At 36.7% G+C, this 15,551-nt stretch overlaps 1 protein-coding gene and 1 long non-coding RNA gene across 3 annotated transcripts in view; both read right to left on the reverse strand.

Annotated features, from left to right (window-relative positions):
• LOC134843527 (meckelin-like) overlaps positions 1–481 on the reverse strand; it is an 81,943-nt gene extending 81,462 nt beyond the window's left edge. For both annotated transcript variants that reach the window (XM_063859633.1, XM_063859632.1), the window contains exons 1-2: positions 372–481; positions 69–259 (exon numbers count right to left, since the gene is read on the reverse strand). In XM_063859633.1, coding sequence (XP_063715703.1) covers positions 69–259; positions 372–374 — 194 coding nt within the window. In that variant the 5' untranslated portion in view covers positions 375–481. The remainder of the gene's footprint in view (positions 1–68; positions 260–371) is intronic.
• A 3,392-nt stretch (positions 482–3,873) lies between these two features.
• Positions 3,874–14,880, reverse strand: LOC134844627 (uncharacterized). The gene is made up of 3 exons (XR_010162695.1): positions 14,723–14,880; positions 4,170–4,285; positions 3,874–4,057 (listed from the first exon to the last, which is right to left on the reverse strand). It is a non-coding gene; the product is annotated as an uncharacterized LOC134844627 (long non-coding RNA).
• Between the last annotated feature and the right edge of the window lie 671 nt (positions 14,881–15,551).

Genomic DNA, 15,551 nt, shown 5'->3' on the forward strand with positions numbered 1-15,551 from the left:
TAAAATATCCATTAATTGGCATTTTCATATTTTTATTGTTAGACTTGACGAGACAAATTAATACTTACTCATTTCCTTCTTCTGTTGGTCCAAAATTATCAGCGCACTCTTGGCACGAGGAAGGGTCGACCAGCCCTCCGAATTCGTCGCGGGAGTTCAATACACGCTCATCGGCACATGGCACACACTTACCAGTTGTAGGTTCGCGACTTGTTCCATCTCCGCAAGTTACACAATCCCATCCATCGGGAGAAACAGCCTGAAAAACAGCGGGTAGATTTAGCGAAGCATCAAAAGTATCAATTTATTTGTCAACAGCTTGGTATAGGAATTTTTTAGAGCAAATTTTAGATATCAACAACAATTCCTACCATTCCAGCAGGGCATGCCTGACACGCCAACACTTGAACTCCATCTCTAGTCGAATAGGGACCAGATCCAACATCTGCGATTGTTTTAAAGCCAACCGCACATGAGCAAGATACGTCTAAAATATTTGAGTAATAACAAAAAAGATACAAATTACAATACAAAAAATATTTGATCATAATCAGTGGCTGGTTGGTGCAAAAAATAGGACCTTATAAGTTTTTATTCTTTTCAATGATTGATTGTGAAGGTTGTTAATTTGCCTATTATCACGTGCCGTCGATTGTAGTAGCCAACCTCAATTTGCAAATCAGTAAATTAAGTTAAAAAAAGTGGCTGGTGGGGATTTTCTCAAGTCTTATTTAATGCAATATGCAAAGTGTAAGTAGCTGGAGTCTGTATGCAGTCGCATCGTTCCTGCTTTTGGTAGTAATTTAGAATCCTGTCGAGTTTTGGTGGTTCTATTTATTCATCTGTGGATGTAAGTTGCGTAGAGTGCAACTGATGTTGGGTTTCATGCAGCGTGTAATAGTCACTTTAGACAGCAAGCTTCGCTAGAACTGCCTCAGAAAACAAGAGGTCAAGAATTGCGCCTCACAACGCAGATGCAACAAGTGCAAATTCATCGAAGACCACTTTGACTTGAAGATAATCGTATCTACCTTAACTTGGATTGATGTTCATCGGTTTAGGGATTGATCAGAATCCACATTGGCTCCTGGAACCACCGATAAAACTTTTGTGTTACCGAGAGGGCATATGATCATGCACATGTTCGCAACTATTTAATATTAAATCGAGAAATAAAAGGGCCAACCACTCCATATCGTGCTTTTCATTTAGCTCATCGCCGAATAAGGCAGCCTTTGAGGTATCAATTCATATAAATTCAACTAAATGCCCTTTATGCCATTCGACCAGAACGCGGTCAATTTTTAATCGAGAGAACAAGAGTGTACGATACATAAAATGAGCCGATTAACGACGTTATTTACTATTTGAACCAAAAAAATGTAGTTATTTTCGATTTGGGTGAGCATGACACTTGATAATTTGATTTTCGCGCCAATTGAAACCGCGAAAATCTAAAGGACGATTTTAACTTTTCAGAAGAAGATCAGATATTGTATCAAGCAGACAGAAATGACGTGACACCATTTAAAAGATTACGGAGAAATAGAAGTATTCCGAAAAGTAACAATTGTACCATTACAATCGATACTAAACGCTATTTACCAATCAAAAAAGCCTGGGATCGGAATTACAACCCTCCCTGTTGGTGAAGAAGGAGCTTCTTCAACGAAGACCAACAACTCGGAAGGGCCTCTCGTTAAACAGGAGAACTGCATTGTTTTAATTTATAGCTTCCTGGAATGACCTGAATTCAATTTGTTCATTTTCAGGATATGAGAAGCTAGAAAATAAGGAAAGGGTCGATCAATCTGCGATGGCTGAGTGATTTTCTCTACTGTACAAAAACAAAAGTAACATAGCAATATGATAATAATAGTGCACTAGCCCTATTTAAGTAATGACCTTGTGGTCTGGGGATTCTGAAACCTAGCCATGAGCTCACTAATTTTAATGCAACTAAGTTAACTTGAGCGGCTCGGCTGAGAGCCTTAGGACAGTAACGAGTTTTGTCGACCCGATGTTGCGAAGACCATGTTGAATTGGCTATGGTATAGACGGTGAAAAGCACTTTTGACGCTAGCAAATCGTTGTAGGATTTAGCTTTACTTCTGCCAGTGTGTACTTTCCGTGCGAAGGCAACAATTTCTTCAGATTTCAATCAAGTCGAAGATACAATAAGAAAATTAGAATAATTTTGCTTATGACATAATAAACAAACAAGACAAACCAAATTTTAATTTCTTACAATTTGGTTTGTCTTGTTTTCACACAACCAATTTTATTTTCTAGTGACAGTCGGTTATTTTAATGCTTTATTTTTAGTTTATTCTTTTAATCGCCAGCATGTTTGACTTCGAAACTTAAACGAAGAATTGAAATATGAGACTTCTAAAAACGCCATGGAAGATATTATTTTATTTCAAAAAAATTATCGAAAACCTATCGACGTCAACAAAGAAAAAAAAAGGTAAAAATATTTTCGATCTGTAAAATTTTGAAAAAAAAAGGAAAACCGAAAAATTCAGAACACAAATTCGAAAACAATAGAATGGAAGAATGAAAACTCCAACAAATACACTAAAATAACAATTTTACACACCAGACGAAACCAATGAACGCAACTAAGAAATAATTGACCAAGATCACAAAAAGTCGACCAAACAAAACACCTTTTGTTACCAACTACTGCGGATTAATGCTGGGGGACTCATAAGTGAACAGAACAAATATCATATGAGGAATTAGCGAGAGGATTTGGGGGCCACAAAATTTCGGGACTGGTGGAACGGGCGATAAACAGTAAACCTCGCAATTCTTACCGCATAACTACTTCGATTGGAAAAAATGACTGTCTTTCAAACGAATTCGATGCAAAAGAACCTGTGAGTAATTTAGAGAAATTAATTTATTTTTCAAATAACAAGTTTACCACCCCCCCAAACAATCTCAACCTGTACAGTATCTCCTCTACGGGCTTTAAGAAAAGATTTTATTGCAAATGTACATAAATTTAACAAGCAGTTTTTACACTTAGTTAAAAATACGAAGGATTTGGGCGATGTAAAGTTAGATACTTTAGACTTAACAAGGCTTTTAATCAGAATAATGATGCTATTAGTTCAGATGGGTTGCATCCTTCTGATACAGGTGTTGAACAGGTGTTGAACAAAATGCTTTGATTTTTTCAAAACGGTGCAAGGTTGCTCAGAAAATAATAATTTTGTATTTTTTTCCTGATTTAGAATTTGGCGAAGAAACTTTAATCTTTTATCGTAATATTAAATTCTGGTTCTTTTTTGCGGCGCGTGGGAAAGTGGGGATATTGAAACTAATCCAGGCCCATATGAACCAATGGAACCTGTCTACAAAATTTGTTCCAAGAATGCAAAAAATCGGAAATTTGTTCATTTGAATTTTCAAAGTGTTATGAGAAAACGCATGCAGGTTAAAAAAAGTGTTCAGGAAATGGGTGAAAAAAACTGTTTTAGGAATTTCGAACACATGGTCGACAAAAAAGATAATTTGAAGATTTAGAACCAAAAAACACATGTTCAGATTTGATAGACAATCTTCAATAAAACTAAAAGGTGGCGGTGTTTTGTTAATTATACCTAGAAAATTGGCTCCGAAACTACGAGAAAACTTAAACTTGTTCGATGAAGAAAAGAATAAGTCAGTATGGGTTGAACGCAAAACGAAATTTTATATTGCGAGTAAAGAACAAATGTTAATTAATTTGTGTTATAATCCAAACAAAACAATCTTCATTGATTTTCTAGAAAAATTAACAATCAACATTGACAACACATTTACTGTTTCTAACAAGATAACACTTATAGCTGATTATAACAAAAATTACTTGAACATTTCCTTCTTCTGTTGGTCCAAAATTATCAGCGCACTCTTGGCACGAGGAAGGGTCGACCAGCCCTCCGAATTCGTCGCGGGAGTTCAATACACGCTCATCGGCACATGGCACACACTTACCAGTTGTAGGTTCGCGACTTGTTCCATCTCCGCAAGTTACACAATCCCATCCATCGGGAGAAACAGCCTGAAAAACAGCGGGTAGATTTAGCGAAGCATCAAAAGTATCAATTTATTTGTCAACAGCTTGGTATAGGAATTTTTTAGAGCAAATTTTAGATATCAACAACAATTCCTACCATTCCAGCAGGGCATGCCTGACACGCCAACACTTGAACTCCATCTCTAGTCGAATAGGGACCAGATCCAACATCTGCGATTGTTTTAAAGCCAACCGCACATGAGCAAGATACGTCTAAAATATTTGAGTAATAACAAAAAAGATACAAATTACAATACAAAAAATATTTAATCATAATCAGTGGCTGGTTGGTGCAAAAAATAAGACCTTATAAGTTTTTATTCTTTTCAATGATTGATTGTGAAGGTTGTTAATTTGCCTATTATCACGTGCCGTCGATTGTAGTAGCCAACCTCAATTTGCAAATCAGTAAATTAAGTTAAAAAAAGTGGCTGGTGGGGATTTTCTCAAGTCTTATTTAATGCAATATGCAAAGTGTAAGTAGCTGGAGTCTGTATGCAGTCGCATCGTTCCTGCTTTTGGTAGTAATTTAGAATCCTGTCGAGTTTTGGTGGTTCTATTTATTCATCTGTGGATGTAAGTTGCGTAGAGTGCAACTGATGTTGGGTTTCATGCAGCGTGTAATAGTCACTTTAGACAGCAAGCTTCGCTAGAACTGCCTCAGAAAACAAGAGGTCAAGAATTGCGCCTCACAACGCAGATGCAACAAGTGCAAATTCATCGAAGACCACTTTGACTTGAAGATAATCGTATCTACCTTAATTTGGATTGATGTTCATCGGTTTAGGGATTGATCAGAATCCACATTGGCTCCTGGAACCACCGATAAAACTTTTGTGTTACCGAGAGGGCATATGATCATGCACATGTTCGCAACTATCTAATATTAAATCGAGAAATAAAAGGGCCAACCACTCCATATCGTGCTTTTCATTTAGCTCATCGCCGAATAAGGCAGCCTTTGAGGTATCAATTCATATAAATTCAACTAAATGCCCTTTATGCCATTCGACCAGAACGCGGTCAATTTTTAATCGAGAGAACAAGAGTGTACGATACATAAAATGAGCCGATTAACGACGTTATTTACTATTTGAACCAAAAAAATGTAGTTATTTTCGATTTGGGTGAGCATGACACTTGATAATTTGATTTTCGCGCCAATTGAAACCGCGAAAATCAGAAGGACGATTTTAACTTTTCAGAAGAAGACCAGATATTGTATCAAGCAGACAGAAATGACGTGACACCATTTAAAAGATTACGGAGAAATAGAAGTATTCCGAAAAGTAACAATTGTACCATTACAATCGATACTAAACGCTATTTACCAATCAAAAAAGCCTGGGATCGGAATTACAACCCTCCCTGTTGGTGAAGAAGGAGCTTCTTCAACGAAGACCAACAACTCGGAAGGGCCTCTCGTTAAACAGGAGAACTGCATTGTTTTAATTTATAGCTTCCTGGAATGACCTGAATTCAATTTGTTCATTTTCAGGATATGAGAAGCTAGAAAATAAGGAAAGGGTCGATCAATCTGCGATGGCTGAGTGATTTTCTCTACTGTACAAAAACAAAAGTAACATAGCAATATGATAATAATAGTGCACTAGCCCTATTTAAGTAATGACCTTGTGGTCTGGGGATTCTGAAACCTAGCCATGAGCTCACTAATTTTAATGCAACTAAGTTAACTTGAGCGGCTCGGCTGAGAGCCTTAGGACAGTAACGAGTTTTGTCGACCCGATGTTGCGAAGACCATGTTGAATTGGCTATGGTATAGACGGTGAAAAGCACTTTTGACGCTAGCAAATCGTTGTAGGATTTAGCTTTACTTCTGCCAGTGTGTACTTTCCGTGCGAAGGCAACAATTTCTTCAGATTTCAATCAAGTCGAAGATACAATAAGAAAATTAGAATAATTTTGCTTATGACATAATAAACAAACAAGACAAACCAAATTTTAATTTCTTACAATTTGGTTTGTCTTGTTTTCACACAACCAATTTTATTTTCTAGTGACAGTCGGTTATTTTAATGCTTTATTTTTAGTTTATTCTTTTAATCGCCAGCATGTTTGACTTCGAAACTTAAACGAAGAATTGAAATATGAGACTTCTATAAACGCCATGGAAGATATTATTTTATTTCAAAAAAATTATCGAAAACCTATCGACGTCAACAAAGAAAAAAAAAGGTAAAAATATTTTCGATCTGTAAAATTTTGAAAAAAAAAAGGAAAACCGAAAAATTCAGAACACAAATTCGAAAACAATAGAATGGAAGAATGAAAACTCCAACAAATACACTAAAATAACAATTTTACACACCAGACGAAACCAATTAACGCAACTAAGAAATAATTGACCAAGATCACAAAAAGTCGAACAAACAAAACACCTTTTGTTACCAACTACTGCGGATTAATGCTGGGGGACTCATAAGTGAACAGAACAAATATCATATAAGGAATTAGCGAGAGGATTTGGGGGCCACAAAATTTCGGGACTGGTGGAACGGGCGATAAACAGTAAACCTCGCAATTCTTACCGCATAACTACTTCGATTGGAAAAAATGACTGTCTTTCAAACGAATTCGATGCAAAAGAACCTGTGAGTAATTTAGAGAAATTAATTTATTTTTCAAATAACAAGTTTACCACCCCCCCCCCCAAACAATCTCAACCTGTACAGTATCTCCTCTAGGGGCTTTAAGAAAAGATTTTATTGCAAATGTACATAAATTTAACAAGCAGTTTTTACACTTAGTTAAAAATACGAAGGATTTGGGCGATGTAAAGTTAGATACTTTAGACTTAACAAGGCTTTTAATCAGAATAATGATGCTATTCGTTCAGATGGGTTGCATCCTTCTGATACAGGTGTTGAACAGGTGTTGAACAAAATGCTTTGATTTTTTCAAAACGGTGCAAGGTTGCTCAGAAAATAATAATTTTGTATTTTTTTCCTGATTTAGAATTTGGCGAAGAAACTTTAATCTTTTATCGTAATATTAAATTCTGGTTCTTTTTTGCGGCGCGTGGGAAAGTGGGGATGTTGAAACTAATCCAGGCCCATATGAACCAATGGAACCTGTCTACAAAATTTGTTCCAAGAATGCAAAAAATCGGAAATTTGTTCATTTGAATTTTCAAAGTGTTATGAGAAAACGCATGCAGGTTAAAAAAAGTGTTCAGGAAATGGGTGAAAAAAACTGTTTTAGGAATTTCGAACACATGGTCGACAAAAAAAGATAATTTGAAGATTTAGAACCAAAAAACACATGTTCAGATTTGATAGACAATCTTCAATAAAACTAAAAGGTGGCGGTGTTTTGTTAATTATACCTAGAAAATTGGCTCCGAAACTACGAGAAAACTTAAACTTGTTCGATGAAGAAAAGAATAAGTCAGTATGGGTTGAACGCAAAACGAAATTTTATATTGCGAGTAAAGAAAAAATGTTAATTAATTTGTGTTATAATCCAAACAAAACAATCTTCAATGATTTTCTAGAAAAATTAACAATCAACATTGACAACACATTTACTGTTTCTAACAAGATAACACTTATAGCTGATTATAACAAAAATTACTTGAACAAATCAGATAAGGACAATATGGAATCTATCATTACTCCTTATGGGTTGAAAGTTTTCTGTCCCAACGATGAGACGCGAGTCAGTGCTTCGGCAAAGACTCATATCGATGACCTCATTAGTCATTATGAAACCTACGGAAACGAATTTTGTTCTGATACACCTTATAAAACGGACAATTTTGCTTCACTTGTGACAAATATTGAATGTGGAAAAATTTTGCCATTTTTATGCTTTCAAATAAGATGATGACCGTAAATCAGAGTTCTGTAAAACTCTTTTCGCTCTTCCTTAGTTTCAGTTACACCAATGGGCAGACGCACAAAATATGTTTTCATTGATAATAAATTTAATTTCTAATGCTCTTCGCCAACACGCGCCGATCGAAAAAAATAATTCGCAATTTCAAAAATAAAAATGTGCTGAAAACTGAATGGTTTGGTTCAGAGTGCAAAGAAAAGCTGAAAGTAAATAAAAATCCTTTTTAGCTTATCAAAATCAAAACACCGTAGATAATTGGCAAAACTATCGTGTTTCTCGTGAACAATTAGCCAGCTTAATTAAAGATGAACAGGAAAAACATTCGCTAAGTGTCTACTCACTTCTAAACACAATTCGGCAAAAAAGGAAATTTATCAACCAGGTTTGAGTTGTTCAAGCAGCAGCAGAATTATAGCGATACGTATTCGTTCAATCAAACGATAGCTCAGGATATAAAAATTGCAGATCATTTCAAGTATGTAATTTCAAACTTAGGCGAGTTTTTGGCTCTGTAAAGTTAACCTTATTTTCCAGTTAAGTCTGAATTTCCACCCTTACGTTTTCAGCACATAACAGTGAAGCAATGCTATGATGTACTTTGAGAATCAAATGTCATAAAATCATTAATTGTGACCCAACTTACTTGTTATTAATGCCTGCATAGATGAGAACTTTTTTCCATCTGAGCTAAAGAAAGCAAATGTCCCACCCTTTTTGAAAAAGATGACCCGTTGGATCCAAAAAATTATCACCCTATTTCAATAACATGTGCATTTTCCAAAATCTTTGCAAAGCTTCTTCATGCTCAAATAACAGAACATTCGAACAAACATCCAATAATTACTCCATTACAGTTTTGTTTTCACGAAAACTTCAACGCAAGATGCATTGATTATCGTATACAAAAAGTATCAGAAAATAATTCATTCTAAAAAAATTGTTCATGCAGCTTAATTGGATCTTTCAAAGGCTTTTGACTCTATTTCACATATTTCAGAGATAAAAACACAGTGTATCGGATTTTCAATTGAAGCAAATGCATTTAATAAAGATTTCCTCAACGAACGCATACAGAGGGTAAATGTGAATGGAGTTTTTCTGACAGGATTGAAGTTAGTGTGCTACAAGGCATAGTACTAGGTCCATTAATCTTCAAATTATATATCAATGATATACAAAAACGATCTCAAGAATGAACTTTGGTGCAATATGCAGACGACTATGAAGTTTGCATCATCCCTAACTTCAAATGATGCGTTGAATAAGTTACAAAGTTCCTTGCTCGCACTCACTAAATTTTTTGCCAAAAATCAGTTGAATTTGAATGCATCAAAACCAGAATTTAATACTTTTGTCAAAAAAAAAGGATAAACAGGATGTGGAAACTGACCGATTTAGTATAAATGACCAGTACATAGCGGAGAAAACTGAATGCAAATACTTAGGTCTGATTCTTGATTCTAATCTTTCATTTCAATCTCAAACAAAAAAATTGCAAAATATGGCCCAAGGAATTAAAACGATAGATAACATTGGACAACAACTTCCCGCATTGGTTTTGATTGCTTCGCTTCCTTTTTTAGTTTTAAGCAATTTAGATTATGCAGCAATATTGAACTCCGCTTTGAAACGCACATTTTACAGATCAAAATTTAAATCTTCTGCCGCACTACGGAAAAGTGAGTCATTTATCGGAATTGAAAAAAGAACTAAAATGAAACGTGTTACATATCTATATCAGTATCTTACTAACAAAAGGCAAGCATTTACAAATGCATTGAGGCTACCGACCGCGAATTATAGAAATCAAGGAATAAAGCAAATAATATTTGATAACCACTGTTCAACTGCTTCTCTACAAAATGTTTTTTTCATCTGACGTCAAAAAAATGGAAATCGTTGCCCAGTAAATTACGATATTTTGGTATTAACACATCAACGTTCAAGAAAAAAAATAAAAGAGCTCTACACAACAGAAATGAAGTCTAATCCTATATGTACGCATACAAACACATGGCGTGAATTCCGTTTTCATAAGTTGATTTGCAATTAAATGTTCTGTTTTGACAATTTTTTGCCCAGTAAATTATGAAATTTTGGTATTACCACATCAACGTTCAAGAAAAAATTAAACGAGCTCTACACTACTGAAATGAAATCTAATCCTATATGTACGCATACAAATACATTGCATTAATTCCGTTTTCATTAGCTGATTTGCAATTATATGATCTGTTTTGACAATGTTTATATAACTTTACGTTATTTACAACTTTAACGAGTGTACAAAAATTTTTTACTTCACATTTTCTTTGCTATATTGATGATTTAATTGATGTAATAATTGTTTATTGTTGTGATAAAATTATTAAATAGTTTCATGTGATATGATACGCTGATAATGGTACGCTTGTATGAAGAAGGCCCGGTACGGGATTTTAGAGACAAGCTCCTCAATCTCCCCCTCTACCCGGACATCCCCTCCGGAACCTCCACCCGCGAAAAACCAGGTTGTAATCGCTTTGATTTCTTTTTTGTTATTTGTATTTTCAAATCTATTTCTCTACAATCCATTTTACAACCTATTCTTTCTCTTGCTTTGCCTCTTTCGTATCCTGTTTAGTGAATGTCTGTGCCGAAGTACAAGCCGAAGTGGCTACCCAAGTGGAGTAGGAAACTGGTAATAGGAACCTGAAGGACCAAGTACTGCAGCCCCAAAGATGTCGGAGCCACGGTTCACTCGTACAGAGGTGCAAAGCTAGCCGACCTTGCCGCTACTGTCTCAAGCTACCCCTCGCAGAAACTGAACTGTGTTACTATAGTAGCCGGATTTAATGATAACTCATCTACGGTTTCAGACTTTGCTAATGATTGAAGATTTTTAATAAACTTGATAATTCATAGGTTTAACCCAAATGTGCTAATTATCCCCACAACCATCCTCTCTGCAGATAATCACTTCACAAACAGTAAATATGGTGCTCTAAGTAACTCTTTGTTTCGCCTTATTAATACATTTTACTACAAGAATCCGAATTATTTCCCCCAATTCAAACGCTAATTTAAGTGCTAATATGTTTTGTAAAGATGGTATTCATTTTTTTATGGTAATAAAATCTTCAGTTTATTGCTCGCTCAGCTAACTTGTATATATTCACCATAAGCTAACCCTCCTCGCTGCCAAATTATGGCCCAACAAACGCATTGACATATTTGCAAACGCCACCTCCGAAAAAGAGGCATATGGTGTGTCATTTGCAAAGCTTACATCCAAGTCTCATGTAGCGGGCTACAGAGCAGCAAATTTTATTACCATGGGTTCTCCTGCATACAATGCACCCCCGAGAACTTTGCAAAAGAGCCCAACTTTACCAACAGACCAACAAGCACAGCCCCCATCACAACTCAAAAACCAACAATCAAAGCCCCCATCACAACTCAAAAAGAAACATCACCATCAACACCTGAAACAAACGTACTGCCCAAAGCAAAAAAATCTTATCCATCGCCCCCAGCAATCACTACAGCCCCCTTCGACCCCTGGAAACTTATCGACCAAGAACTTGAAAAAAAAATAAATGGCATATATAAATGTCGTTAACTGGAAACCGCGCTTCATAATTCTAAACAAGAAGAATCCCGGTTTCCAATTCATAGAAATACTGAACCAGCAGCTGTTGTCATTAGTAGAAGAAACACCAAATTCCAACGTCGCAATGAAAGCAGCAATGACTCTCCCACATCTGCTGCTCCCCAAAACTAAATCAGAATCAAACAGATCAAACTCTAAAACACTAAGCCGCCGCATAATTTTATGGAAGCAAGGCCTATTAGACAAACTTTTCACTGAAGCGAAAGCTCTACAAATTAGTCATCCAAATTAGAAGAAGTCCGAAGTAAACGAGGAAGTTAAGCAATTCGATAAACTAATGAGTACAGGCAAAATATCTGCCGCCATTGGCTGCCTTTCAGACAAGAAAACAAAAGGAGTACTTCCCCTAAACGAAGTCATTGAAGGAAAAACAGTCCTTAGTATCCTGAGAGAAAAACACCCTCAAGCCAAAACAGCGAACACTAACTATATAACTGAATCAAAAAAAAAGACAATGCCATACCATCCCTCTACATTCGAACAAATAAACGCCAAGACAGTTCGAAAATCCACCCTGAAAACGCACGGAAGCCACGGTCTCTCAGGTCTAGATGCTTGCGAATCGAGAAGGATATTAACTCACTTCAACCAGACATCCATTGAGCTTTGCAAAACAATTGCTAAACTATCCTATACAATAGCAACTAAAGTTCTCCCCAATGAAAACCTAACGGCGTACAACTCGTGTCGCCTGAAACCTCTGGACAAAAATCCAGGGGTACGGCCCATTGGTATAGACGAAGTTCTGAGAAGAGTAATTGGCAAAACAATCACCCAATGTATAAAATCAGACCTTAAAAATCTCGGAAAAAATTTACATCTCTGCTTAGGCCAGAAGTGTGGAATCGAATATGCTATCAACAGCTTGGGAAACGAGTTTGAGAAACCGGAAACGGACGCCATACTACTTATTGATGCAGAAATGCCTTCAACTCGCTCAATAGAGAATTTGCTCTAAAAATTATAGAAATCCTTTGTCCGGCGCTACATCATGCGCTGGCCAACTCATATAAACATCCCTCAAATCTGTATGTCAATAATACGGTTTTGACATCTACCTAAGGCACAACGCAAGGTGATCCCCTCGCAATGGCTATGTATGGAATTGGGATAAACCCACTGATTGAGCTCCTGCAAAAACCAAATGTCACTCAAAAATGGTATGCAGATGATGGAAGCGCTGCAGGTGATCTTAAGAGTCTCCGCGCAATACTGGGAACCTGGATGTGCACGAAAGGCTTTCGGATACAATGTGGAGCCTTCCAAGTGTCAACTCATAGTAAAAAAACCGCCGAGACAGCGCCATAAAAGTATTCGAAGCCACAAATATTACAATGGTAGACGGTTTTAGAGTCCTTGGATCGGTTATAGGAACACCATCAGCATGCAATAAATAGGGAAGCGAAATTGAAAAGACCGCTACCCTAACTGAAAAGCTTTCCAAAATAACTAAAACATCACCACAAAATGCGTACTCCTGCTACACGAAGGTAGTTCAAAATAAATTAAGCTTTCTAACCAGAACAAATCCGGAAGCATTTAAGAAAATGGATGAAATTGAGAAAAATGTAAGACATCAGCTACTTCCTAGTATTTCGTGTAAAAACCATATAACCGATGAAGATCGCAACCTTTTTGCACTACCACCTCCTCAGTAACACGGACTTTTCCAGAAATTATGAGTGGTCACAAGCCATTTGTGATCCGTTAGAAAACAGTCATCCAGAAATATCTGAAACGGAACAAACTCGTCACAGAAAGGAGCATCGAATTGGCTCAGCGTGCTACCCTTAAGAAGGTACAATTTTTCACTCAACAAATCAGTTTAAATATGGATTACATCTGAGATATGGATGGGAACCACCAAACACCCCACACACATGCTCATGTGGACAACCGTTCACACTGGCCCACTCTCTACACTGTCCCAAAGGTGGATACACTCACCTAAGACATAATGAAATTCGCGATACCTTTGCGACACTCCTGGACGAAGTATGCCATGATGTTGAAATAGAGTCGAGACTTCAATCGTTGGAAGGCGAAAGCTTTCACAAAACAACCACTACTGAAGATGACGCTCGACTCGACATCAAGGCAAATGGACTCTGGGGTGGCCGATTCAGCCGAACCTTTTTCGATGTAAAAATTTTCAACATCCATGCTAAACCCTGCCCTAAAACTATATTTGACGCCTACAAATATCATGAGAGTGTCATAACATTAAAATACCAACAAAGAATTCTGGATGTGGAACACAGCAGCTTTGTTCCACTAATTTTTGCGTGTACCGGAGGAGCAGCACCAGGCTTTCACAAAACAACCACTACTGAAGATGGCGCTCGACTCGACATCAAGGCAAATGGACTATGGGGTGGCCGATTCAGCCGAACCTTTTTCGATGTAAAAATTTTCAACCCCCATGCTAAATCCTGCCCTAAAACTAAATTTGACGCCTACAAATATCATGAGAGTGTCATAACATTAAAATGCCAACAAAGAATTCTGGATGTGGAACACAGCAGCTTTGTTCCACTAATTTTTGCGTGTACCGGAGGAGCAGCACCAGGCTCTACAAAAACCATCCAGAAACTAGCAGAGAAACTAAGCGAGAAACGGAACGAATCATACTCGGACACAATAAACTTAATAAGAACAAAAATAAGTTTTGCACTTTTGAGGAGTGCAATCCTCTGCATTAGGGGGTGCAAAAATCTTAAAAATACATCCAACATAGACAATTCTACCTGTGCTATAATCGAGGAGGGTAGATTTAAATTGACAATTCTCTTGGTGCATTAATATCGACTTGATTTATTCATAAAATTTTGCCGATGTATTTATATAGCGTTGGTACGGCCCTATCCAACTTGTGCACGTACCGTCGCATGGCGGAAGGGCCCACTTTAATTGACTTTTTTTATTCTAACATGAGCCACTACTAATAGGACTTTGTAACTAATAATAACTTTACACTCTTACTATACTAATGCATTGACTATTCCGTATAGTAATTGACGCGTTTCTTCTTCTTCTTCACAACCGTGATATAATCATGATTAATTATAACAAAATGAAGAAAACATTAATTCAGACACCCTTCACAAAATAGAGTAAAGAACTATTAAAATGCAGCTTACGATCGGTAGTTGTAGTGTTTTCACCGCATTCGATACATAGTCGTGCAGCAGAATTGAAAAATTCGTTTCCGATGCAATTCTCAGGTCCCGTGATGAAATCAAACCCAACACTTCCGAAAACACCTGGAGTGCTAATAAGCAAGCCAAGTAAAATTATCATATCTGAAAAGCAATAAAAACGTCAAAAAAATCATTTCTATCAAAATAAAATTAACGCTGCTTGTTACGGGGACCAGCCTTAATGCATGTGCCGATTATCATGAAATAATTATTAAGCCATTCGACCAGGTCAGAAACTATCATGGCAACCGAATTTAATACACTAGTGCTTCTTCATTTCACCCAGTCAAAAAACCAATTGAACACATAAATTCGGAAAAAGCGAAGTATGACGGGAAGGAAAATAAAGAGAGACAGATGGTTGGGAATCAAGCCAACCAGATTGAGAAAACTAACACCTGCACTGAATAAACCGGAGTTGAAAGGATGTTACACCATTCAACCGAATGTAAGGCGAAAAACGTACGATTAGTCCGAAATAACGTTTATCGGATTGAAGCAAGATTTGAGCGTTTTTTTTAGACAATTGCGCTCAAAATCTTGCTTCAAAATGAGCGGTTTTTGAATGTTTTACCTAAGAAAAGCTAAAAAATCGCTCAAATCTTGCGCGGTTTTTTTAGATAAACAGCTCAAAAACCGTTTAAACCTTGCGCGGTTTTTTAGATAAACCGTTCAAAAAACGCTCATTTTGAAGCAAGATTTCAAGCGCAATCGTCTAAAAAAAACCGCTCAAACCTTGCTTCAAATTAGGTGAAAAATCTCGACTCGG

This window comes from Symsagittifera roscoffensis, chromosome 4, assembly GCF_963678635.1.
Source record: "Symsagittifera roscoffensis chromosome 4, txSymRosc1.1, whole genome shotgun sequence".
Classification (NCBI taxonomy): Eukaryota; Metazoa; Xenacoelomorpha; order Acoela; family Convolutidae; genus Symsagittifera; species Symsagittifera roscoffensis.